The sequence below is a fragment of the Channa argus genome, chromosome 2 (assembly GCF_033026475.1).
Source record: "Channa argus isolate prfri chromosome 2, Channa argus male v1.0, whole genome shotgun sequence".
Classification (NCBI taxonomy): Eukaryota; Metazoa; Chordata; class Actinopteri; order Anabantiformes; family Channidae; genus Channa; species Channa argus.
In genome coordinates, this window is record NC_090198.1 from 12,275,988 (window position 1) to 12,301,911 (window position 25,924).

The window sequence follows — 25,924 nt, forward strand, 5'->3', positions numbered from 1 at the left end:
CTGTCTTGGCTTGGCCTCAGTCCCCCGGCTCCCGGGCAGCAATAAAAACAGGTAAACAATGGCGAGGCTAGAGCACACCAATAACAAAGGGGGACTAAAGGGGCTGGGTGACTCATTAAGTGTCAGTAGGACACCCCCTGAAAAAATTCCCCCCCAATCACACACACATACACCTATGGTTAATACTGAAGTTTATTCTCACAGCACCAGAAAGGGGAGTAAGAGAGCAGCGCTGAGGAGTGGAACCATCCTGCAGAGATGAGATTGATTTCATTCAGAGTTTAAACATCCAATCACTACAATTTTTTCTATTCCATATCACAAAAATGGCCTAAATGTCTTTAGGAGGAGTTCAGCAAAGCATTCTTTGCTCTACTGTTTGTAATTTAACATTTTTTCAAGTTCTTCAGGTTCTGTTTTTGGATACCCCGAAGACTTTCAGAGCATATATATATTTTTCACAATATATATTGTGAAAAAAATATATTGGATATTTTTTCACAAGAGCTTAATGCAAATTTTGTCTAATATCCACTCTGAATAGATTCAACATTCATATGCTCTGCTTTTAAGAGATCTGATTCATGAATGGCACAAAAACTAATTGCTCCTCATCAGTATCATCTAATGTCACCAGAAATCTCCATTATAAAAAATGCTGCATTGCCCTGCACCACCACCACCAACTCACTTGCTATACTAGGCCTGAATGCTATACCATTTCAGCATTGTGCATTATGAATGCACTATAGTCACATCACACGATGTACAATATGAAGTAAGGCAAATTAACTCAAACACATCCAGCTTCAACTCTCACAGATTTCATTTTAAATTACTTATCTACAAGAGAAGTCTGTCTTAAATAACATACACAGAGCCTGTTGCTATTTAGGGACGCGAAGGCTCAGCAAGCACAGCAAATCAAACATCAGCACTGGATGTAATTATTATGGCTTCCGATGTGATGTTGACCAAAACAGTACCTTCATGGTGAGACAAGCAGTATTAAAGTACTGTACCTAGATTTTACTCTCCAAAATCAATTCAGAAGAGTAATCACAGTGCTCACTTATGTTTTTAGTGTTAAAAAGCCAGAAATTTTGGCTTTCACAGTGTTTGTTATGCTCAGAAAAATGTATTTTTAATTTTTTATAGCTGCTCGTTTTGCAATGATTCTCAGTGTGAAAGATTTTTTTTCTGTGCATCATGCAGAAGTTTAAGTAGTGCTCCCAACAAGTCCTCCAACACCGTTACAGGTTATTTGTCCATACCCTATAATGAACTGGTAAAGGGGTTCCACCATGTAGTTTTATCATTGATAATATTAGGGTTAGGCACTAAAAAAAAAAAAAATCCTTAAAAATCAGCAATTCCTTAATATTACATTTAAAGTGCGTCACATGATTGGTTGAAACAGTTTTTTCACACTGGAGTCGAATTCCAGTCTTGTGAGAAACTCCTGTGTTTTGTGACCCGTCCACCTTTCGATTTGAGGGTCTAAATACCATGTGACCCTCTAATGTTTACTACAGCTGCTACAGTTTATGTCACCGAATGGTAAAACATATCTATTGGTTGTTTTTGGCAGCCAGTACAAATGAGCAGCCTCTTCATGTTTCTCATGTCATTTTGATTTTGGGGCTTCGAGTCTGTACTCGAGTCTCAGCACCCACCAGGCATTAAAAAAATTATAATCATTTTTGACATTTTGACATCACCGTTTAACATAATTGTTGAAGCACTCTTAAACAATTATAGTCGAAGTTCATTTTAATAAGTGAAGGAACTAAACTCAGAAGTATTATAGTCTAAGATCATTAAAGACCCAAGGTAGTCTATACACACTGACAGTTAAATGCAACAAACACATAAATGCACAAGTTATAATAACAATAATTTTCTACTTTTGATTTTTTTCCATAGACAATTAATCTGACAAGCATTAGTTGAACTCTCTTAAATTGACATTTACAAGAAATTTTCCTCAGTTTTCCTTTCACTGTTTGTAGATGATACTGCGAAAATTGATTACTCACCACTGGAACAATCCAGTCCTCCCCAGCCGGGTTCACACTGGCAGGTGTCAGGTGAGACACATCGTCCGTGGGCACACTCCTCAGTGCACAATGCTGAAGAAGAAACAGGAGGACATCAAAATTAATATCAAATTCATCCGGACGGTAAACTGACTGTAAACTGCAGACTATAAAATGCTGTAGCCCATAATGTGGGTATGTCTTCTGTATTTGCAGCCTGCTTCTATTTTTCATTGTGTTTGGAGCTTAATACATTAGCTTGTAATCTCATGGCACAATTCTTTCACAATATCATGTTGAGTTGTGGGTCAAACAGTAATCAGAAGCTCTCCTCCAACCAAACCTCAACATCTAAATAGAGGAACAGATACTTGGGATGCCTCTTTCATTTACAACAGAAACATTATATAGAGTACAAAAATCTCCTGAATACAGAAAAAAGATCTACCATCTACTTTTGCTACTATTATGTCTTTTTTTTTATATACTGCTTGATTTTATGAGACTGATGTGCCGATACCCCATGGCATTTCTTTTCATTACTGTGCTTTTGAATAGTTAATGCAATTTTTAAGTTTTAAGTTTTAAACTCTAAACATTTACTTATTGTGATCTTTCACACTATGTGCCCTCTCATTACTTAGGACATACCCACCCTAACTACTGTTAAATCTGCATAAAGTACTGGTGGCTTTATAGCATCATGATGAGACAGATAATTGAAAGTTTCTGAGAAAATCCCGGTTGTAAGCAGCCATCAGAAGACTAAAACAGTTAAAGGGTAGGCTTTTTTTGAGGCCTATGTGTTTTCTATGTCGTCCTATGCTAGAGTTTATCTTATATTGCTAAAATCTATCTATACTGTAATTTCTAAATATTACAACAAACATCTTGGTTTTACAATACTGTGATCTAAACATACACATTACACTGCATATTACTGCACATAATGAAGCTTGGAGAATCAGAGCAGTTCAGAATTCACTGTTGATGCAATGATGAATTGGAAGTGAAAAATTGTGGTTTTATATTATTAAAGTCATTCTGATGTGCCATCACATTTAAAGTTTTAAATGTTACTCTTTGAAGTAGGAACTACATAAACGTTAAATGTGAAAAGAGAGAAATCTGTGTCAGTGTTTGTGTGTGTGCATCCTTAATCTTTCTGTCATTGTTCACTCCTAAGTTTTTCCCCGTCTCTCTCTCGTCTTTTTATTAACAATTCTCCTTTCATTTTTTAACTTTTTCTCCCTCCCTCCTCCCTCACAGCTTCTAACAGCCACCTCTGGCCTCTGAGCTAATCGCTGCACAAGTTAATGACAGTGAGACATGGCAGCCCTCTGAAAACATTTATTATTCTGTGATAGAGCCATTTGTTTTGAGCCTTCTGATAGAGTGTGACAGGTTTCAACTGTAAGGTCATGTCATAATGAAATATTACACCAGCTGCAAAAGCTTAAGGTGAAAATGAAGATGTCAGTGCCGTACGAAGCAGATAATCCTCCTTTAACGCTATCAGGAGACATGCACATAGCATCTAACCATATCAGAGTCAAGTCTTTTTTTCAGGCAGTGAATACATACAAATTAACAGACACTTTGTATTCTTGATAGATTAATCTGTGCCACATTGATTTATTAATTTGTCAAATCACAAACAAACAGTGAAACAGCAAAGTCATGATGGGTACAGACTTTCCAAAAGAGTAATGGCTAAAATAATCATATCAATAAGGCACTTCTTCCATGTACTTTTAACAGGCCTAAGACCTTTGTACACAATATCCATTGTTTTGCATGGCTTTGAAAATATTCATTCAAGTTTTTAGTCTTAGTACAAAGTGTCTTAGGTGCAAATTCATCTTTAACTTCTACCAAAAGATGAGCTGTTTAAAATGCCAAAATCATATAGGAGCATGTGTCAGTAGTGTCAGTGTCCTATATACATAACAAAAGACAGATGTTTTATAAGATTGCACAGGAATAATATCAAACATAAAAATGATTTGTAAACCTCTGTACTGTTACTGCAAAATCATTTTTAGTTTCTTTGTTTGGCACTTCACAACTTTATAACACAGAGCACAAACATGCAGATAAAATGCAGATAAAAGTTAGAATGGACTGTATGTAGAAAACTCACTGGGAGCCATTACTGTTCTATTTTATACATGCCATTGTTCATCGCTCCATATTCTTTCTTCTTTCATTTTTTCATCATTTGTTAGTTAAAATGATTTGTTGTTTTGCAGGGAGTTACATGTTCTAGCTATTTCTTGGTTGTGAAAAATGACTTTGTGTCTCTTTATAATTGTAAGGTTGCCAAGCAACCAGCACTGAGCGTAAATGGGGTTAGTGGCAAAGTGTCCGTGGCATACCCTGCCCAGTGCATGCTGGGAAAGGCATTAATTGTTTTGTTTTTTTTCTGTTAGTTTAGTATGACAGCGACACGTGTTCAAACATTATAATTACGAAACGCACTTTCAGGGAGCACAGAAATAGTCATTCGAAAAAGATAAAAACTATAAAAATGGTAATTTAAACCAATGCCTAACACCCCATATTGTTTAATGGAGTGGAAACAGAAACAAGATTATTATGTGTGTCGCTTAAAAGGGAAAGGCTGAACTTTACCTAACATCCCCTCCAACTCATTTTGTGAGGATCACTTGTGTATCGGGGTATGAATACTGCATCATACATCAGGTAGGCATTGTGCTGGGAGAAGACAGGCTGACAGCTTGGAGACTTTATTTCCTCCATCACAGAGTAACAATGCACAGCTACTCTGGCCTTCTGTTTGTGCAACTGATTCCTCTTTAACAGAAAGAGGCACCTCGACGTGCATAAATACAGTATGTGCACAGGAACAAATGAGCAGCACATAAATGAAAAAAAGATCCCTTTAGTTTCACTGTCTGCATGATGGCAAATTTGAGCTTATGCTCTATGCACATGTACAGCACAAGCTCATGCAAAACTTCACTATTTGAACACAACTATAAATGTTTTCAAGAGGTGTTCACATAAAGCAATGACATTTGGAAGCTGCAAAAATTGTCTTTTTAATGTATGTGAGCAGGATGTAAAATAGGCAGCAAGAATTAAGACAACTGGCTTTATGGGATTTATAGTACTTAGCGACAGAGGGGTCGTCCTCTCTTCTATTAAATTAAAACAAGTAACCAAGTGCTGTGTATAAATGAATGAACTTCTGGTAGGGATCTTTATGGTGTCCAGCATATTTTTAAATAGAAATAAAACGTCTTGCACAGGCAAGCAAAGATTTTATAGGGGAAGCAAAAACATTATGCTCTTGTAATCCTAAAAGGAGTTGATAAATCATTAAATGGGTTCCTAATCCTTTCATCCAGTAGATTGGAGCAGAAAAGCTACAAGGAGGATTACATCAGCAATGGGTACAACACGAGTAATAGATATCAAATTAAATAATCACCACCTAATTCTAGCTTTTGTTTCAACGTGCTGAAGCAGTTTTCAGTGCCCTTGAATCTCTTGATCAGCTGCTGCAAGAAGAATGACTTAAGAGGGCTATATTTCCTATACAATTCTTTCTAAGCCTACAAAAAAATTATTTTAGCATATAAGCTGTATCAAATTTAATTTTAGGATTGCAGAATGAATATTTTGGTTTTAGTATGTGATCAACAATCACATTCTAGCATTACTTTATGAGACGTGACGAGAGACAGAGAGGAGGGGAGGGGGGGAAAGTTGAGGCAGAATTATGGGTGACAAGGTCACAGACGGTCAAGCTGCTCAGGTTCAACAGCCAGAGAGGCAACGTGCACAACATCCAGGACCCAGAAAATGAGGACAGAATAAGCTGGTCCACAAATGAAAAGGGGGATAACTGAGGGAGAAATCATACTGACAAGAGATAAAATGGCCTCAGGCACAGATGAAAAATAACAAAAGGGTTCCTATGGCTGCAACATAGTGAGCACGGACAAAAGATGCATTGAATTTAAGGTGCTTGCTGAAAATTTTCTGAACATCCTGCACATAATTACATGTTTATCTGAGATATACAGATAAACAGGAAATGAAAAACTGCGCCTACAAAACAGCCAGGAAACACAGGAGGAGGAAAGCCCTCTAATCAAATTAGCAGCCCTCCCCTCCTTCTTTCCCTGCCAGACAGGGAAACCTTTCAATTAGCTCGGGCTCTGCATATCACACAACAAAAGACCTGTCCGAGGCCGTTAACGTTAGCCAACCAAGCAGGCGTCTTCTGGTAGTTAACACTGAAGAATTGGCTCCCGGTTTTCAAACTACTCAGCCGATGGGAACAGAAAGCTGTGTGCATGTGTGCGTGTGTGCATTGTCAGACAATGGATTCGAAGACTATTTGTCTATGTCCCCAGGGAGAATCTAATAATGTTGTTTCCATGCAGATGTTGAATAAAGACATACAATATGCTCCTTTTTACCTTCCCCACTCGCGGGAGGACCCTTTCACTTCCTCTCTTAAAAAAAGAGGCCAACACTGACCTATAGAATTTACCATCTAGGGTGGATAATTGGTTTCTTTTGCTGGATCAAGGAAGGAATGCCACCATGAGATAAAAACTGAGCTGAGCAGAATATATTTTTCTCTGTTTAATGTTTACATTGTTTCTGACAGATTTGGGAGTTCACTTTGGACTTTTTTTAGGCATCTCACTTTGTTGTTGTCGTGAAGGTGGGTGGACAGAGACAGAAGGCATACTAAGGAATTATTAAAACTATATAATAAATTGTTTCCAAAAAAACCCAAAAAACCTATTCACATTCAGTCTGTTCAGTCTGTTTGTATGAGCACTGCTCAACACTATGTCACCCTTGTGATATAAAATCCGAATGGTTCAACTTTATAAAAGGGATTTATTTTCCCTGAAATGTTTTGACACATCCATAAACAGCCACGCTACATACACACTTTCTAGTTGGCTAGAGGCAAAATAAAAAGGACAACACATCTTACGAAATATGAGTGCATTTTCACTGAGAGACCCAAAACACAAACATGTCTGTAAAAGAACAAATTTAACAGATAGGGTGGTTGATTTTTTATATTTCTGTTATTGTTAACAAAATATTGTGTTATACTGCCTCTAAAACTAGAGCCTGGTAAAGGTTATTTGTCTGTGCCATAGACAGATGTTGTCTAAAACCTAATAAAACACACATCGGTGAGCCACACCCCAGCACTGGGTGACATGTTTATTTGTAACAAAACATATTAGCAGTTTAGCTATAAACTACAGACTAATAATAATAATAATCACTTCCATACGCTCCTCAGAGTAGTTCCTGTAAGGCAGGATCCACTGAACATACTCTGACATGCGGCTCTGTTTACATTCACTAGCTTGTTGTGCTTGGCGTTAGAAGCTCCTGACTTTGGACAACTTTTTTGGCATATATTTACAGAGGCTGGCACAGAGTCAAATGCACATGGTGGTTGGATGTGATGGATTCATAGAACCGTTCTCAGCTGGAGTATTGAGTAGAGGAAATATAACAGAGACGTGCTGAGAGGGAGAGGCTGAGGGCGACAGCCGATGCTCATGTTACCCCATCGACTGACAGCAAGGGACAGAGCGCCCCGAACAGAACTACGGGAAACCTGCCTCAGCAGGCAGATAATGTGGATGTTACAATGAATGACAATGTGGAGCCCACAGTGCAGGAGCTGCAAAATGGAAGACACCAGAACTGTGCAGTCTGGACAACACTACAAATACAGTTAACTGATATGGATAAATCAGATTCTGGATTGACAGACACTTATCCTAATGTGGAAAGGTGAGGTGGAAGCCTCCCATGACACAGACTTATTAAATAGCACTGTCAGCAGTACAGAGATATTCACCTCTAAGTGTGTAGAGTTAGACTCATCCGGATTTCTGCTTGATTCAAGTTTTAATCAATGCACACATGTTCTCTAAAGCTGGACTTTGGACGTCCTTTATGCAATTTTATTACATGTTGTTCTTGACACTATGATGGGGGAAAAATACATTTTCAAAAACAAAAAATAAAAAATCACATTCTATATTTTAGACAAGCACCAAGGTCACACAAGGTGGCTAGGGGCACATCTGGTGGGGTGGGATTTGAACCCATGGCCTTCTGCATCCCAAACCAATGCTCTACCACTGATCTATCGTACTCCACCCAATTAGTTCTTTAATTTTATATTAAATTTAGTATTAAGTTGCTCTTCACATTTCAACATATTTGAGTGATGTCCAGAGCAACACAACATACTTATGTATCCATGTCAGTGTACCTAAGCAATTCAACTCATCTTGTCTGTGGTGTGATAATCTGTAGACAGTCTTGACATTGTTTACTGTAGCCATTCCGAGATCAGTAATAAGTGTGTGTTCAGCTTCTGCGTCCTGTCAGGAAACTAAACATATGTAAATGGTCTGCGCTTCTATAGGTTTTACTTCAGTACCTAAAGTTAGATTTGGTACTGCAAATAGTATTTACCTAGTGTATCTAGAAAGGGTATATATAAATATTAGCTTCCTTTTGGAGTGTGGTGACTTAACAGATCATTTGTCTCTTTAGCTACTGTAAGCTTTAAGCTGAGAAGTGTCATGGGGAGTTCATTTTATCACTACATTATCACTACATTTCATTTTACAGAACATCATTTGAGCCAGTGTTTATTTTAAAAGTGAAGGTTTGATTCTTCAAAGAGCCATGGTTTGAAAGTGGCACATAAAATACATTTAGAAGACAGAAAAGTAATAATAAAGTTGTAGGAATTACACCATCCCATCTATCAAGAAAGCCTTTCCAAATGGTCTGCTTCTATAGTGCTTTTATGCTAAGCTCTTTACAAAGTTGCTTCTTATTCACCCATTCACACAGACACACACAGTTGACGGTGACAGCCATGCAGGATGCTCACCTAAACTTGAGGTTCAGTGTGTTGCCCAAGGACACTTCGGGAGGCGAACCACTGACCCCTTGGTTTATCAATGATGGCCTTACCGACTGAGCTATAGCCGCCCCACTTGTGTTAGGTACCACCAACTTTGCCACTTTCCTCAAGCATAACACAATGCCAGTATCTGCAAAACTCAATACAAATCACCTTAATTTTGTTGGTTTTTTTTGTGTGTGTTAAATCATGTGATCATGACAGTGTCACCTTTTTCCATTCTAATGAGCAGCAGGGCTAAACGTGGGCTCCTCAGCTGGTAAGTTGGTATGACTTTGAGAGCTGCCTTAGGCGTGATGACATGTGTGCTGTGTGCAGTGTGTGCTTTTCAATTAAGAGCAGGAGCTGAAGGCTGGATTTACAGTTAAATAAGACTGTGTGTGTGTGTGTCTGTGTCTGTCTGTGTGTGTGTGTGTGTGTGTGAGTGTGAGTCGTATCTGCTTTGGGTGAACATCTGTTGTATAATCTGCTCAGTCTAACTGTCTTATGTTTTGTTTGATGTAAGGATTGTGCTTTTCTTTGACTCGGAAATAACTAAGAGCCTCAAACAAAAATAATTGCATAGAGAAATATTGGTGTTTTATCTCACCGCCCAACCTTTTCAACACAAGATACATCCCACGCATCAGAGAGAAAAGCTAAACACAAGTCACAGTCATCTCATCTGGTTATAAGTTGAATGTGGAAAACATTTAACAGCAAAACAATTTGGAAATCACTTTTTCTTTCAAATAAATTTCAAAGGTAGTCTTGTAATTGACAGAGTAAGAATGAACAAAGCCTGGTCATAAATGACACAATAAGATACTATTGCGTATAATTTTTTTTTTAGTAGGGATATCTGATGCCTAACTCCACATTAAGACTTTTTGTGTTTCCATACCGTTTGAGGTTGTGTTTAGGCTCTTTATCTGCTTTTTTACTTCTGTTTATGTTGATTTCAGAGCTCTCCGTGGTCAAACTTTAAGTAGACATGGATCCACTTCCATAGTCAGACTGATCTCACTTTGACAGCTCTAACAGCAGATATACAGTAGATATAGATAAATGTCTGGCGCAAGTGAAAAGATAACGACTGAAATTGAATCACTGTTCCACAAGACACACAGCAATTTTAACAAGGCTGAATACTTTGCGTGTATCAAGTGGAAAAAGTTTGAAAATAACAATGCAGATGACAGGAAAATGATTTTGTTTGTTGCAGAGACGTTATGCAGAGTGCACGTTCCTCTGCACTAAGAATATTTCACATCCAGCTGTACTCTCCTGAAAGCACAATCTGATAGGAAACAACAGTGATAGATGGATGTTTATTGTCATTTGATCAAACCCAGTTTACAGCAATAACACACTTATACTTAACTTTTGGAAGAGGAAAGCAATTAGATGAAAAACATTGTCACTGTTTGTATCAATTCTTGGAAAGACAAATGTTATACAGTGTCAATTAAAGTTACTTTTTAAATCTTTGTACAAGATTGGAAACAGTTTTTCAAGTTGGTAAAACTCCTGAGGCGGTTACAAGATAAATTTGAATCACATTGAAAAAGGACTGTAACCATCTTTCTTCTACACAAAACCATTTTCTGTACATTTCCTCCAATAAATCCTCTTTTTTTGTTAAATACTTGATTGTCTCAGGATGTCCGTGCAAGTACAGACAGCTTTATTTCAAGGGGACAAGTCAAAAACATGCCCACTGGGAATAGCTTCTGACCTCTGACGCAGGTGTTTGTTTGCAGTTAATCTTAGGTAGTGATAGTTGTGAAGTTGCGAGTTAAAGGTTTGGCTGAAGTGTACAAAGCTGCATATTCTCACCTACGATTTCCCTACTGGTGCCCCTCAAACCCTCAGGCAAAACAAGGTTTTGTTGGAGCCATTTCAAAACTCCTCTCTTCTCTTCTTCCTCTTAGATGATTTACTCCAAAGTAAGTCTGCATATCGACAGCCGGTTGGCATCCATCAGTTCACTGATATATGGCAGTGTCCTATTTTCCAGCATTTTTCACAAAAGTATGAAAGTTATAATTATTGCCTCCCTGCGTTGGCACATCCTGGGTATCTTCGGTCTGTATGACCTGTCTTGTCTGTGCTATGGGTTTAAATTGATGCACATGAAATGATGCAACCCTCAGCAAAGAATCTGATAAGTGATTTAAATAAGCAATTTTGAATAAATTATTCTATTTTGTGATCTGTATAATCACTAATCCTGTCCGTTTGTTAAAATGAAAGAAGGTAAAAGTGAAATATTACACTCCAACGTGTAAATTCTTGTAATTGATTCTGCATAGGCAAAAAACCATTGCAACTGAATAGCTGTCAACTTTTGAGGTGATAACTTTACAGACATGACAATATAATTTCATATGAATTGTTGTATAAATGTCATAAAACCTGAATTTACACAAACTGACATAGTGCACAGGGTTCAACTTACGAACACACAGGTCTCCACTTTCATAGAAGCCTGGGCAGCACTGAGAGCGTCGCCTGTACATCGTCCTCACACCTCTCCTGTAGGCAGTCTTGTAGCTGATCCTGTACATGTGACACACACACATGCACACACAGGCACACAGCACAGATTAATCACACACACACAATAAATGTCAGATAAAATAGTTACATTAATTTGGTAAAGGGTTTCTTTTTTTAAATTGTACTAAATTGGAAAATTAATAGAATGTTGAAAGATAACTTGTCTCGTAGACGGAGCATGTTGCATTTTTACTTTCAATTCAAATCTTTTTTCTACCAAAATAAAATATTATATATTGACCTAAAAACCTGCCATACATGTGCTATTCAGCCCCTGCAATCAAGAAATTGTATTTATCACATGCACAGAGATAACGTAACACATGCGGTGGAATGAAGGACGGGGATACCCTCCATTTGTGCATGATAGAAAAATCTCTGAGTTTTAAACAATAAAAGAAATTAAATATTAATGAAAATAAAGTGAAAAAAAGAATATGGTACACCTTACAAATGATTAGCAATAAAATAAGCAAACATCTGAGAATATTATAATACAACCTTAAAAACCCATAGGAGACAGAGCAACACCGACAGTGTCTGGACTCACCCGTGCCATTTTGGTACAATAAAAGAACTAGAAGTACTAAAATTTGTTCATAGCACTACAATTCTAAAACACAAGCAACACTTAAATGTTTAAGAGAGTCTCTTCCACTCATTCAAGGACGGTGATGTTTTCTGACATTTAGTTTAAGATCAATGACTCAGCTCTTAGCTGGAGGAACTAAACTGGAGGCTATGAAGCTTAATGTGGTCATTAAAGCTGATACGCCGACAGTTGCTCATCAAAATGACCACTTCAGAAGGAACTCAAGTGCCGGTGTTAGGTTGTAGGCTGTAGTAACTGACTACTACTGCCGATTGCCTTGGCAACAGAAATATGCACAAGATGTGCATGTCAGGGTTTTACATAATGAACATAAAAGCTGAAATGACGTGAGATTGATTCTGTTACACAGATAAAAAAGAAAGGAAATGATCACATGTGATCATGTGCAGTGTCCAACCAGTTACTTTTTAAAAAGGTTTTATTTGGGGCCCTGAGAACAAAACAAGATCATACTTTAATTCCTTCTATTTAGGATTCACCAGTTAATATAAGCATTTAATTCATAATTTACATATTTATAATGCAACATAGTGTGGTTGTACCCAAATGTTGATGAGTTTCTACAGCTACAGTCCCTTCTGTAGAAATCCATAAGTGGAGGCTTCTGTACAAACAGATTATGCTGTAATTATATATAAAACTTGTCTGAAAAGTGCTGTACATTAATAAATAGTTAAATGTCCTCACAGCCACTTACATCTTCATTATTGTTTTTATAAGCCCCGTTTTAATGGTTGCAAAACATGAGGGGACAAGATCACTTTAGTTTGAGTTGCAGTTCATTCCTGTAATAGAGTGCATAGCACCAGAAACAGGGAAACTGTGTTTTGTCTATATATTTAAATTAAGTAAAAGGAGTCTGGAGGTTGCTAAATGTTTACTGTAACCTTCAGACATTTTTCAGTCATTAACTGTTCAATTAGTGAATCACAATTACAATCAATTACAATTTTGAAAGTTTAAGAAGAACACAGTACAAAATATTTTATTAATAATTCAAAATCTGCAAAAATTGCAAAACTTGCAATGACCCTTTAGCACCCACCACCACAGCCAAGACCTGTTTCCCCATCCAAGCTGACAAAATACAACCATTTTCAGATGTTTTTGGACCTCAATATACCTTGGGATGGTCATCCAGAATTCAAATAATAAAATTAATAATCGCATGTAAGTTTTGAATTTAAAAAGATAAAATGTATTGTTTGAAACCTTTTCAGTTCAGCTTCTTAAATATTAATTTGAATATCTTTTAATTCTTTTTATTGTTCTTTCAAAATGACAAACTAAAGAATATGATATTATTAAGTAGTTTCCTAATTGGTTAATTTAAAACAACAACACTGCACTTTTAGCAAAAGATGGCAGTGTCCCTACCTGTGGCGGGTACATTTAAACCAGTTGAGGATGTCGGTGCAGCGGGTGTAGTAGACCTGGTCAAATGGATGAGCATAGGACTCCTGCACAGTCACCGCATAGCTACAGTCATAGGAAATACATCCAAATATTAATGCCCAGAAACAGTTGATAAGAATACAGTCATAAGTTAACATTTTTGTCATTATCAAATTAACAAACCAGCCTACAGCAATTCAACATCAATTTAAGGATTTTTGTTAATCGCTCTCAAGGCTTTGGTGAAACCTCCAAATAGCACTGTAATTGAGTGGGCCACAATATTTTTACATAGGTAACGTTTTTCATGATGCAATCAAGGCAAAAAAGTTTGCTTTTAAAAACCGATCTTTAGATGTGAAGCATTGATTCCAGGATAGAGAACTCAGAAGTGTCCTTGTGGTGTTTTTAATTTAATGTTTTATAGATATGTCCTGAGAACTTAGCAAGCTTTATTTTATGTTTTTAAAAAAATAAAATAAAACACAAGCCTTCAGGAATTTCAAAAATGTTGACATAACACAACTCTTCATTTCTATAATCCGGATTACACTGAGAACTGATGTTAAATAAAGTTTGCAGAATTGAGTCTTACCTTTGGTAAGAAGTGACTGCAATAGTAATCAGAGGAAATATCCATTTCCACAATTCCCACACACCACTGATGCTCTGTGTTCCTCTCATCAAAAATGACACTGTGCTTTTACTCACATTACACTTGCTCTGAATTTATGACCTCACTATGTCCCCATGAGTAAACCATTTCCCTTTTGCTTTTGATTATTGGCAAACCCTCAGTCTTGATTTGTGGAAGGGAGTCCATTACTTCACTGCAGCATTTTGAGCAGGTTTTTTTTTTTATTATAATATTGTATAAGAGACTGAAAACTGGAGAAACTGACCTCTCCCAGTGGCTGCACACATTTGGGTCGTCCGGATTGAGAGGCGAAACCAGAGAGATCAGGCTGAGCAGGTTGAGCAACAGCAGGGTTTGGGGGAAAAGCCCAAAGGGCCCCATTGTCCTCCTCCCTCCTTTCGTGGGATGGTGCTGTGTTTATATATAAAAACAAACAAACAATCACCGTCATAAAAAAATAATTTGCAAAGCAAAGCATTTAAAATTAATAAAACTATCATTTGGCCCATTAGCCTACAATTAATGTATGGAAGTAACATTTTTTCATTTAGAAAACATATTAGAAATCTAACACTGACATCTCTCATGTATAAAAGTATTCTTTTATAAAGAATTAGATCAGAATTTAGAGGTAGCCACAAATTCCAAGATTGGTGTGTTAAATATGTTAAAGTGTCCTTGAGCAAGACATTAAAGCCCAAGTTGTTGTAAACAAAATGAATAAACAGGTGATAATCAGTTTTATTAAGCTTTTCTCAAACACAATGTTCACTCGCGGTCTATGCAACTCTATATTTCTTCCTAAAAAAAATGTTAGCACGTGGACAGAAAGAATGTGTCTGAATAATTGCCATAATTTACCATAGTGGCACAGAGCAGGCCATTGATAAAAATGAATGAATGGGGCTAATGAGCTACAATTGATACATGCAGCAATTTTAAAAACAACACCAGCAGCCTGTGACACTGCTGGCAGGCAATGGCATAATACAAAAGCAACAGGGAAGGCAATGCAACAAGGGTGCAAATATGAATGATTCACAAGGCAATAAAACATCTGCTTGGGGTGATCCACCCTTTTTTTTGTGGAGCACAGGGAGGATGGCTGAAGGCACATCTGCAGACAATAGCACTGAAAAGTTGGAATCTCTTGTTCTTCATGCAAAATAACAGGGCGAACATGTACCGCTAAAACGTGTGCAGTAACAGGGAAACCAGTTTTAACTAAAAATGTTTTGATCTGACACTAAATATCAGTATCCATACCAATCAAGGCACATCTTACAAGATCGGCTTCAGCTGAAATAAACATGATCTAATTCCGATTCATACTTATTTTTATTTGTGAACACTTCCAAAGCACAGATGACCTATGTTCTGTACAGGTCCTTGACCACCCCCCAAATAAGCTGATGGTTTGATCAGGCTTTCTCCAAGTCCACACACAGCAGCCAGTGAGAAGTCCATGCATGACAAAAAGATTTCCAGTATATGTTCATGATTTCCCTGTCATATCCTACAACGTGTTAGACTGTGTCAGATGTATGATACATTGAACATTTACTGTAGGTACTATAAATGTAAGTATCCTAACAAACTCGGTATTGGCTATTACATAATGCTAAAAGTATAGGATCAGATCCAAAAAGATACATATAACGGGACATCTCTAGTTTTAACTAGGAAGCTTTTAAGCTTTAAAATTTTTTTTTCTCGTATGGGCAAATCTCAGGTGTTGTTACAGCATCATGACCTTAATGGCTAAAAGCCAAGGGGAGACTTTAGGCCAAAACTGATGGAAATTTCAGACTTTTTTCCACGTCAGTCTGAATCCCTAACAGCTTCATGGGATGCATGTCTCCACTGCGGCATCTACATCTTCAAAATGTTTGCACAATCAATGTTTCCCAGGAGTGTTGTTGACGGCAGCTATGGGCCTGACAGTGACATAACACTCGACAGTGGACCTATTCCTCATGCCATCGGGCCATCTCGCCGGCACACATTCTGACAGCCCTGGAAAATCATGGTGATGATGAATAAACCGCTGAGTGACAGAGGTGGTACGAGCCAAATTCTCCCACCCACACTGTCCCGTAAAGGAATGACATTGTGATGTTCATTTGTGGACAACTGGTGGAGTGTTCTCATTAGGTGTAAAATGAGCAAGGAAAGCATGAGGAGACACTGAGAAGTCAGACAAGCTAGACATTTTATTTATTTATTTATTTATTTATTAAACACAGGTGTCTGCTATGTGGAAACATGATCCATACAGGTATAATTCAGGTGAAGCAACAGTGATGATAAGTTGTATTCAAACAACTGCATTACTGAAAAAGAATAACTGCATAGTAAAAGGATACAAACTAAGTCATGCTTGGTAACGGACCGAAGCCACTTTCTAATGTTAAATATATGAAAACACAATTCATTTATTTATTTCATTTTGACAAATGTTCAGAATGTAAGTAGGGAAAATTTAATCTTAATACAGTGCTTTCAATATTTCACCTACTGTAAGTTGCTCAAACTCTGTAAAATGTGTGCAATGATAAAATACCTACATGTTGTACAAGAGAACAAAAAAAGTCAAGCCAAAAACCCATTGATTAATATTTACAATAAGAAAATGAGGTGAGAATGAGGCCTTTGTTTGTATCGAGGCCAATTGACCGTACACAGGGCAAAAAAGATTCCCACACTAATTTGCATCATTAAGTTATGTTACTCTCCCAGGATGAATTCCATTAGTTTTAACAGCAATTTTAACAGCATTAGTTTAACATCTCTGGTCAAGGTTAATACATTTTGTAACAAAAGTTAGGGTTAGACTGAAAAAATGGATTTAATGATAATGTTTCTTTGGTTTAGTACCAATTACTTTACAAATTTAAGGAGTAAAGTTTGTCTGACATGTTTCCTTAGTACAGTAATTAGTTTGCACATCTTTTTAACTTCAGATCAATCTGTAATTTTTTGGTAACACAATGAAAATGAAACTATTTTCAAATTATAATTGAATACATGCTTTTCAAAGTCTGCAGGGGAAGTTAAAAGTATTTTTCCTCAAATTAAAGGCTGTAATAATGAGAACATTTCTGATATATTAACTCAGCATACTTAAAAAGTAACAGCTGTTTGCGTGGGTTTCACCTGTTACTGAGTGTACAACACAACATCAGAAACTAATAACAGACATTTTTCTCATATATGATACAGCTACTGTGAGTAACCATGCTGACACAAATGCAGAATCTGACTCTGGGAAAGAGGATACCAAAGAAATATTTTCAGGATGACACTGAAAACTGAAAATGAAGTTACTTTATGCCAAGAAGAACTACACTTATTTCTGCATTTGATAGCAATGCTCAAACCAAGGATCATACCAAGAGATAAATGTTAAATTAAACTTGAGAAAAAAAACAATATCTAGAAAACAAACAATAAGTAGATCAGGAATGAGAAATGTTACCTGGAGACATAAATACAGCTTACATTAAACAAACGTGAGTTAGATAAATTGTCTGCTGTGCACGGGAATTGGATCACAAGAAAAAGACACAAAACACAAAGAGGAGAACACTCACAGAAAATATATTCATCACTCACATAAGCAGCTATAATCTGGAAAGTTTTTTTAACTGCCCTTGAGCACAAAATGGCCACCATGTGTCTGCTGAGGCTGGGAGCGATACAGATCATCATAAAGTACATCTGGCAGGAAAAAATAAACACATTTTTGTTCTGACTAGCTACTGTATCTTGGCTGCCGTCTCATGAGTGAAAGTTTCAACCCATCCCCCCATAGTGTTGCACTGCAACAACATCTTAATCATCACCTTGTATTTAGCTGCACCTGAGGACACCAAAACTGCAGAGAATTCACTTACTCAAATTAATTCAATTTCAGCACATACAGGTATTTACCTGCTTTTCCTTAGGATTAAGCCGCTAGATAATTCAGAACCATCAAACATCCAGTCAGCAGTGGTTTTACATGAGCTCTGCCATATTTTATCACTGCTGCTTAGGAACACTGAAATAAAACAACTACAGGGTTTTAAACTCTATAAGGTGGGTAGAGTATGTGAATGTACATTTCCGGTTGTGTGCATGTGCAGGCTTTGAGGTCAGTGGGGGCTGCTTCGTATAAGCAGCAACTCACAGCGACAGCAAATCAATAAAAACACAGTTATTGTTAGTCAAACAATATTTTCCAGGCCTAGATGAATGTCTAAACATCAGGGTTTTGCCGTGCAGAGCTGTCAGACAGTGAGCTTAGACAGAGCTGCCAAGATGTGGCACAGGCACTGGTATTATAAGTTTATAGGGAAAGAGGGTCTATAGATAGATAGCACTACAGATAAGATCACTGGACTGGCAGGAAATAATCGGTTTAGTGGCTTCAGATTGTACAGGAATCAAGCAACTCTGTCGGTGGGCTTCTTTTAGAAATAGACATCCACTATAGATTATAGTATGTTTCCATAAACATTTTAAAAAGACAAAAGGAAAAGCTTACCAGTGCGCACTATGCAATTATTGCCAAACTCCTCTGGATTACACATGTGTAAACTATGTTGTGTCATTTAATTGATGCTCCAACAAACGTTGAATTTTAATTATTGTTTTACATTATTAAAAAAAACAAGCCTTAATCCAAGTTTATCTCTAGTAGCTAACAGACAAATCTATACTTTTAACCAGACTGATAAAACTGTATATGAATGCAGATGGCAGCCTATGCTTAAAAAAAGCCACCAATACTGTGTCGCATTACTGCACACGCACACACACTTTACGTAATTTATAGTTGATTTACAGCCAACATTTTATAATTGACTCCTGACCATGAAACAATAACTACAAGTAAGGAAAGATTCTTAAGATATTAGAATTATAAGAAAACATTGAAGTCACATATAAGTCACAGGCAGAATGGCAGACACACACTCGGGTTAAACAAGGGGGGTATGCAAGCAAACAAGGCAGCAACCTCAGCAGAACTAGATATGAAGTATCTCTCAGGTAAGAAAACAATGTCAAGCAGCAGAGGCAGGTATCCACAAAACTTAGGGTTCAAAGCAGGGGTTGTTACCAGGGAGGCAGAGTGGCCGACAAGCAGTAAGGGGCCAGATCCAGGTGAGCACACAAAGAGACTGTTACAAGAGAAACAGGTTGAAAGGACAGGCAGACTCAGAGTCCAAGAAGGCAAAGAAGCATCAGAGCAGCAATGCCAGATTCAATGGTCTCAGTGTGAGGTTGCTGTAAGTTGTGAACAATCGAGCAAGGAGCAAGGAACCTAGGGCTGAATATTTACTAGTGAGGTGATTGAGTCAAGGAGAGGCACATGTGGTGGCTGTGGGGGGGGGAGGGCTGTGGGGAATTGACTGAAGGTGTACAGGTGGGAAGACTAAGGAAATGTAGGGCATGAAAGGAGACAAGAGGGAAAGTCAGAGAAAGGACAGAAAGCTTAACAGTGACAAAATCAGTCCTTTGAGTAATTTGTGATGTTGCAATTGCAACAATTAATTCAACCAATCCCCTGTGAATTCTGCATGGCCTTTTAATTTAAAACATCACATGCAGCACAATTTTTTAGAAAAGCTGTCATGAAATGAGGCATTTCAGGGTGTTAACAGCACAATAGTATTTAGAATGTCACCAATTTGTGCCTGAGGCACAAATCATTTATTATGTCAAGTCAATTTTGCTTACTGGAGGGATCTCTCCTCCAGGACAGACGATATAGAAAATCAGCAATCAACAGTACTGTAGATTGAAAACAATTGTTTACAGCTGCTGCAGCTGAACTTCATGGTAGAAACCATCTGCTCTGATCTGCACTGCAAAATGTTATTCAGACAAATCTGCTCCATTGATACTGATGTTTAGTTATTTGGATTGGCCACAATTGAATGAAATCACATTGCTGAATTATTGTTAAACATATCTTGGAAAAGAAAAAAAAACACTTCTAATCCAATGTGCAATGTTTTTGAAAAGAGTTGAAAACATTGAGCTTTTGGCATATTATTGATTTCTCATCCTTTGTAATTATGAAATTTTACTGAGACCTCACCCTGTTAATTTTTATAGATCAGTTACAAAACACCTCAATGTAAATTCAGAAGAAATGAGAGGGGTTCTAAAAGCGCTGTACACATGCCTTGGTGATGCATGAAATAAAAACACAAGACCCAGTATTTGATGTGTTTAATTTACTCAACTCAATACAGTTTAACAACCACATCTTTCCCTGCATGACACAGTGGATATGTCTATCCCACAGGCTGCTTCTAATAATGACTGCTTAGCAAAGGTCATCATCCCCCACCATTTAATTATTTCAGGCTCTTTTGGGATCCTGAAGACTAGTAAAACCATCTGCGACCATACAGACCTTTAATATATGACTCAAAGCTTCATTGACTAGTTCACTACCCTGTGGGTGGTATTCAGTTGCAGCATGGTGGAGATTTACAGTTTGCTGACAGTAGAAAGGAACCAGTCAATCTCTTCAACAATCTCTAAGAACTCTTTGGTACTGTAATCTGGACTCAAAAAGGATCACATAACAGCACACAGTTTTGTTTTATATGGGTAAGGTTAAAGTTTCCCATCAAACACACTTGTATGCAACCAACCACTTGTTAAATAACCCTTAAATAATAATGGGGTGGGGCATAATTAGTTCAACGTGGAACAGCGACATAAGAAAGATGCTATATATGTTTCAACAACAACAAATGTAACAGAAGTAATAAATTAAATAAACGGTTCATCAAAGAAATATTATAGTACCTCAGATAACTGGGGTTGCTGAATCCTGTTATCTTCAAACATATTAAATAAATCATAAGCACAATAAAAACTTGTTTATTTCAAACAGAACCAAAGCCAAAACTGACACAAGCATCACACAAACAAATAATGACCTTTAGCAAAGGCAGAAAATAAATTACTTGTTTGTAGATAATAGAGTAATTTTAATAATACAGCAATTTTACCAATTAACACTGCTAGGTCTTCACTTCAGTCGTACATGGGCTGACTCACCACCACTCAAGTGCAAGGCTTTAGTTAAAACAATATAACACTAATTACGAGCAGCTGTTTTTGCATTGAGGGAGTTAGTGGACAATACCCTCAGTGACCCAGGTTGCAGTTTTGTGTCGCAGCTTTAGGGGATATGCAATTGGCAATGTACCAATCTACAAAACCACCCTAATCCACCAAGACACCCTTTATTTTGCCTTGATCGATAGTCACCAATGGGTGAGAAGGAGCTGAGTATGGATGGTATTAATGGTCATGAAGCCCCGTCAATAAATTGATTACTTTTGTTGATTAAGGGGTTCTTGCATTTCACTGCAGATGGTTTTCAAATATTAGCTCCTAATAAACTTGCAAAACAGGCTCAGCCCAGAAACAGGTCATATTAACTACAAAGTGAGAACTTCTTAAGAATAATAATGCAGAGTCCTGCTGAATCTTTAATGATTTAAGAGACTTAAAGAAAAAGCCTGGTCACCTATAGGGAGATTTAACAATCGTTTGTAATGTCTTCATTCACGTCTCTTCTGCACTTACAATTCCGTATTACAACGCATCACAAGTGACCTCCTAATATCAATGAATTTAAAATGAATAAACTTTTATTTACATGTCACACACTAGGAGGTGCCTAGGAACTTTTATAGGCTTTCAAGACACGGGTTCAGAACAGAATATGAAAGAGACATTTACCTGTCATACCCAGTACAGTGTCTAACAATTTGTAGCACTCTATATAGTCTCATCAGGTTATTCTATATAGAGTAATTAGTAAATATATTGTTTTTATATGAAAGTTATTAAATCTAATATGCAGATATAATTACCGCAGCTTGACTCTTCAGACTTTCCCCTGAGGGTTGATCTCAGAGAAGACAACTTGAATTTCAAGAATATTAGAACTACCTAATATAACTAACATAACTAAAAGTCAACAGGAATAACAGTAATCAAAAGTTAAGGGAGGTTTTTAACCACATTTGAAATGTGCCATGAAATCAACATACACACCAACAATAAGTTGGTTCATCTCTTAATACTGTCCTAATTTGATTCCAACTAAAATGTAAATCTAGCAAATAAAAACTCCTCATAAATATATTCATCTTTTTCAGGCTCAGTACTTTTTTAAAAAGCTGGTGAGCTTCACACTTCACACTGTCCAATTCAAACAGGTTATAATATTCAGTGACAGGTATGGATGCTCTCATAAAGTAAATATGTCAAATGAGTATTGTATTGTTAAAGATCCAGTGCATCGGATTTGCTTCTCGTTTTGTTCTATGAAAGAAGTCATAAGAGACGGCTACTTTTCACACTGACAGTGGACCATTCACATGATGAAATGATACTGTGCTGCATGGTGATCACAGTCCTCAGAATTCACATCATTGCATCATTGTACAACACAACTATAATAACAAGGGCAGCCACCACTGGGAACACGGGTGTCCTGACATCTTTAATTTGAACACCACTATATAGCAACAGTAGTAAGAGAAAGTTATGTTTGCAACTTTTGTTAGGAAGCATAGAACAGTTATCTGTCAGTAACTGACTTACTTTATTGAGACTTTAACATAAGCTTGAAATTCAGTGTGGAAAAAAATCTATATTTTAAAATGCAACATTCAAGTCTTTGTAGCGGCCTCCTGTAACCTCTCATAGTCCGTAGTGTCTTTGGCTCCTCGGGGCATTTAATTTGAACTTAATGTATAATTAGCCCCAGGAAAACCTAAGCTTTTCCTGTTTTGTTGCTCCCTCTTGATACCAAGGACAATGAAGTAATAGCTTTTTAGGAGAAACACAATGTGCAAGGGAGCTGAGAAAGCATTTGTGCCTTGCAGGACAGATGGGCCCGATGAGGACAGTGGGCGAGTAAAAAGCATCTATCATCTCTGTAAACATGCTATAAAACAACACAATCTCTTAGATTACAGGAACATCTAATCTCAAAGTGTAGCCCTCCCCTGTTATATCAGTCAAATAAAGCATCCTCTGGTGTAGTGTGGTTATTTAAATGAGCACTGCTAACTGAAAATGTCCTACAGAGACAGCAGCTGAAAGGGTTTATGGACACTGTTGCTAGAGGTGACTTGCCCCAGTAGCTAAAATGCCATTTTTAACACTTTACTTCATATAAACTGTTGTCAAAACATCAGGGCTAAGTAACACCTGCCAAAACACAATATTTCACTAAGTGAAATCCCCAATCATGTGATGCTGTATAGTGAGAAAGAAGAGTACTTCAGAGTAAATGTCCTTCCTCCTTTTCGCTGTTATTTTTCTGTGTGTTATTCTGCTGATGCTCTGATTCTTGAGAAGGTGGGATAAAGAGCTTGATGATGTGTTCAATTGTATGTAATGAGAAATCCCTTCCTATGTTACTTTATAAGCCCATGTGTCCCAAATTGTGTTCATGATTCATCAGTTCGTATTAATTCAAACACCAAAACACACATTAAATCACTTTGGAGATCTCTTCAAACATTACACTAAGTGTAGACATCATTTTTTCAAATATCCTTTCAGCCATTCTCAGACTGTGTGAAGATTCACATGGGAGAAGAATGAAATGTGCCTCAGTTCAAGGCAGTAACATTCAAATGTGTGAGAAGTGGATGTTTAGAAGTGCAGCTGTTTTAAATTAAGGAACTGAGCTAAAAGCAACATGGCTGTGATAATCATTTTAAAATGCTAAGGCTTATAAAACCTTTGTTTATTGTGCAAGGAAGCTTGTATTTAGAATGTAATTATATTAAAGGCAGTCTCTTTAAACATAAATTACATCAATCGTGATGAAGCTAATAAAAAAAGAAATAGACAACATTCAGACAAAAAAAGATCTTGTTACTTAAAGCATAACACCTCATCTGTCATACATAGTCATTCTTGTGTTAAAGCTTGGGCACACTGCACATGGCTGCCAGTGGACCTGGCACACTGGTGTATATTGAAAAACAGCTTACAGAAGCAACAGGATGAATACAGAGGTATAGAGGAATATTCTGTTTGCTCAGATTCTGCCAAATGCATTAAAATTCACTGGACAGTGTTTTATCATGCAGCAGGACAATGATCCGAACACCAAGCCAAAGCAATGAAAAAGCTTTTCAGTACGAAGAGGTGGAATACATTTCACTGCTGAAGACCAGACTAAAGGCACAGAGACCTAACAACAAGCAAAAGCTGGAGGTAGCTGCAGTGGAGAACTGAACAGAATCACCAAGGAAGATACAAAGTGCCTGGTGATCTCATAGGTCAGAGGCTTAATGCGCCATTGACTGTAAAGGATTTTCACAAAACATCAAATATGATAATTTAGTTTAGGAATCTCAATTTCTTTGGAAACGCAAATTTTCGATATAGTTTCAAAAGGGCTATAAGCACGCAGTTCTGTTGTTCAATGTTGACCTAAATCTATTCAAACTAATGCTGTCAGTTGACAATGCTGTCCACTGTTTTAATTAAAACTGAATGTGATGAAGCACAAAATTTGCAATGGAGTTTTACCACCATGCACACATGGCCATTATGGATTCATTTGCCTTTTCTGTCTGCCTTTTACCAAATATAATCCTGCTAAAATATAGTTACCTGCATCTAAATTCATTCTGTCCACACACACACACACACACAAAACGTGTAAAATGACCTGGATGTCACAATAGGTACACATTTGTATAAAAAACAAACCTTCAGTGTGAGTTCATCACAGTCCATTCTTCAGCAAACACTTTTCTTGCAGGGTTAAATTACTTGTCCACAAACTTAAATAAAAAATAATAATAATCAAACTTGCACATTCTGTGCTTGCACAATATATAGTAATTACCACCTCTACCTCCAGAGCCACAAGCTGCTAATTGACCTGAAATAAATGCCCCATTCTTTTGTGTTTAATTTTTATATATTTTACCATCACTACACAACTACTAACACAGTACAAAGTGCTGCCAGTATTACTGGGAAATTTTGTAATGCATGATGCTTTAAAACGAAAATGTAAATGCCTCTGAGAAACATTAATATATAAAGTAATTGAGTTGAAGTAAGAATTTTATATTGTAGATTTATATTATTCTATATAGTATTTATTTCAGAATGCATTACACGATTTTGTGCATATTTAACCTAAAAACTGAATTTCTCCCAACAGACAGCTCTACTAATTCTGCTTTATACCACAAATCAATCCACTATGATTAGAAAAATAATCCCTTCAATAATTGACCCGCTTTCCCAGACAACATACGGAGCATAATCGGTATGATGCATTTCTAGAAATCTTCAGTCTTTCCTATTTTGATATACAAAATAGTACACATCCTGCAAATAACAAAAGGATCAATGTAAAATACTGCATAATGATTACAAGCTGTATAATGACTGCTAGATACTCTCCCTTTGAACGTATGCTTGAATGGGGTTGCGGCCTGCAGAGCATAAATAGTTGATGTGGCCTGAGTCTCGCACATATACACGAAGGGTTTTCTGAAACATGGGTGCCCCAGATTCTGCCTTTACTTTAGAGAGCCTCTATCTGGACAAATGAAGTGACGTTGACTGGATAAGGTCTGAACGGCCTAATCCACAATGAGAAATCTGGACAGAGACTGACAAGAGGTACTCAGATGCTAGATGCACTCTGCCTTTGTCAATCACAAAACGCT

At 37.1% G+C, this 25,924-nt stretch overlaps 1 protein-coding gene across 2 annotated transcripts in view; it reads right to left on the reverse strand.

Annotated features, from left to right (window-relative positions):
• LOC137116313 (multiple epidermal growth factor-like domains protein 11) overlaps nucleotides 1–25,924 on the reverse strand; it is a 106,729-nt gene that overhangs the window by 68,193 nt on the left and 12,612 nt on the right. For both annotated transcript variants that reach the window (XM_067495563.1, XM_067495562.1), the window contains exons 2-5: nucleotides 14,455–14,600; nucleotides 13,535–13,636; nucleotides 11,444–11,544; nucleotides 2,040–2,132 (exon numbers count right to left, since the gene is read on the reverse strand). In XM_067495563.1, coding sequence (XP_067351664.1) covers nucleotides 2,040–2,132; nucleotides 11,444–11,544; nucleotides 13,535–13,636; nucleotides 14,455–14,570 — 412 coding nt within the window. In that variant the 5' untranslated portion in view covers nucleotides 14,571–14,600. The remainder of the gene's footprint in view (nucleotides 1–2,039; nucleotides 2,133–11,443; nucleotides 11,545–13,534; nucleotides 13,637–14,454; nucleotides 14,601–25,924) is intronic.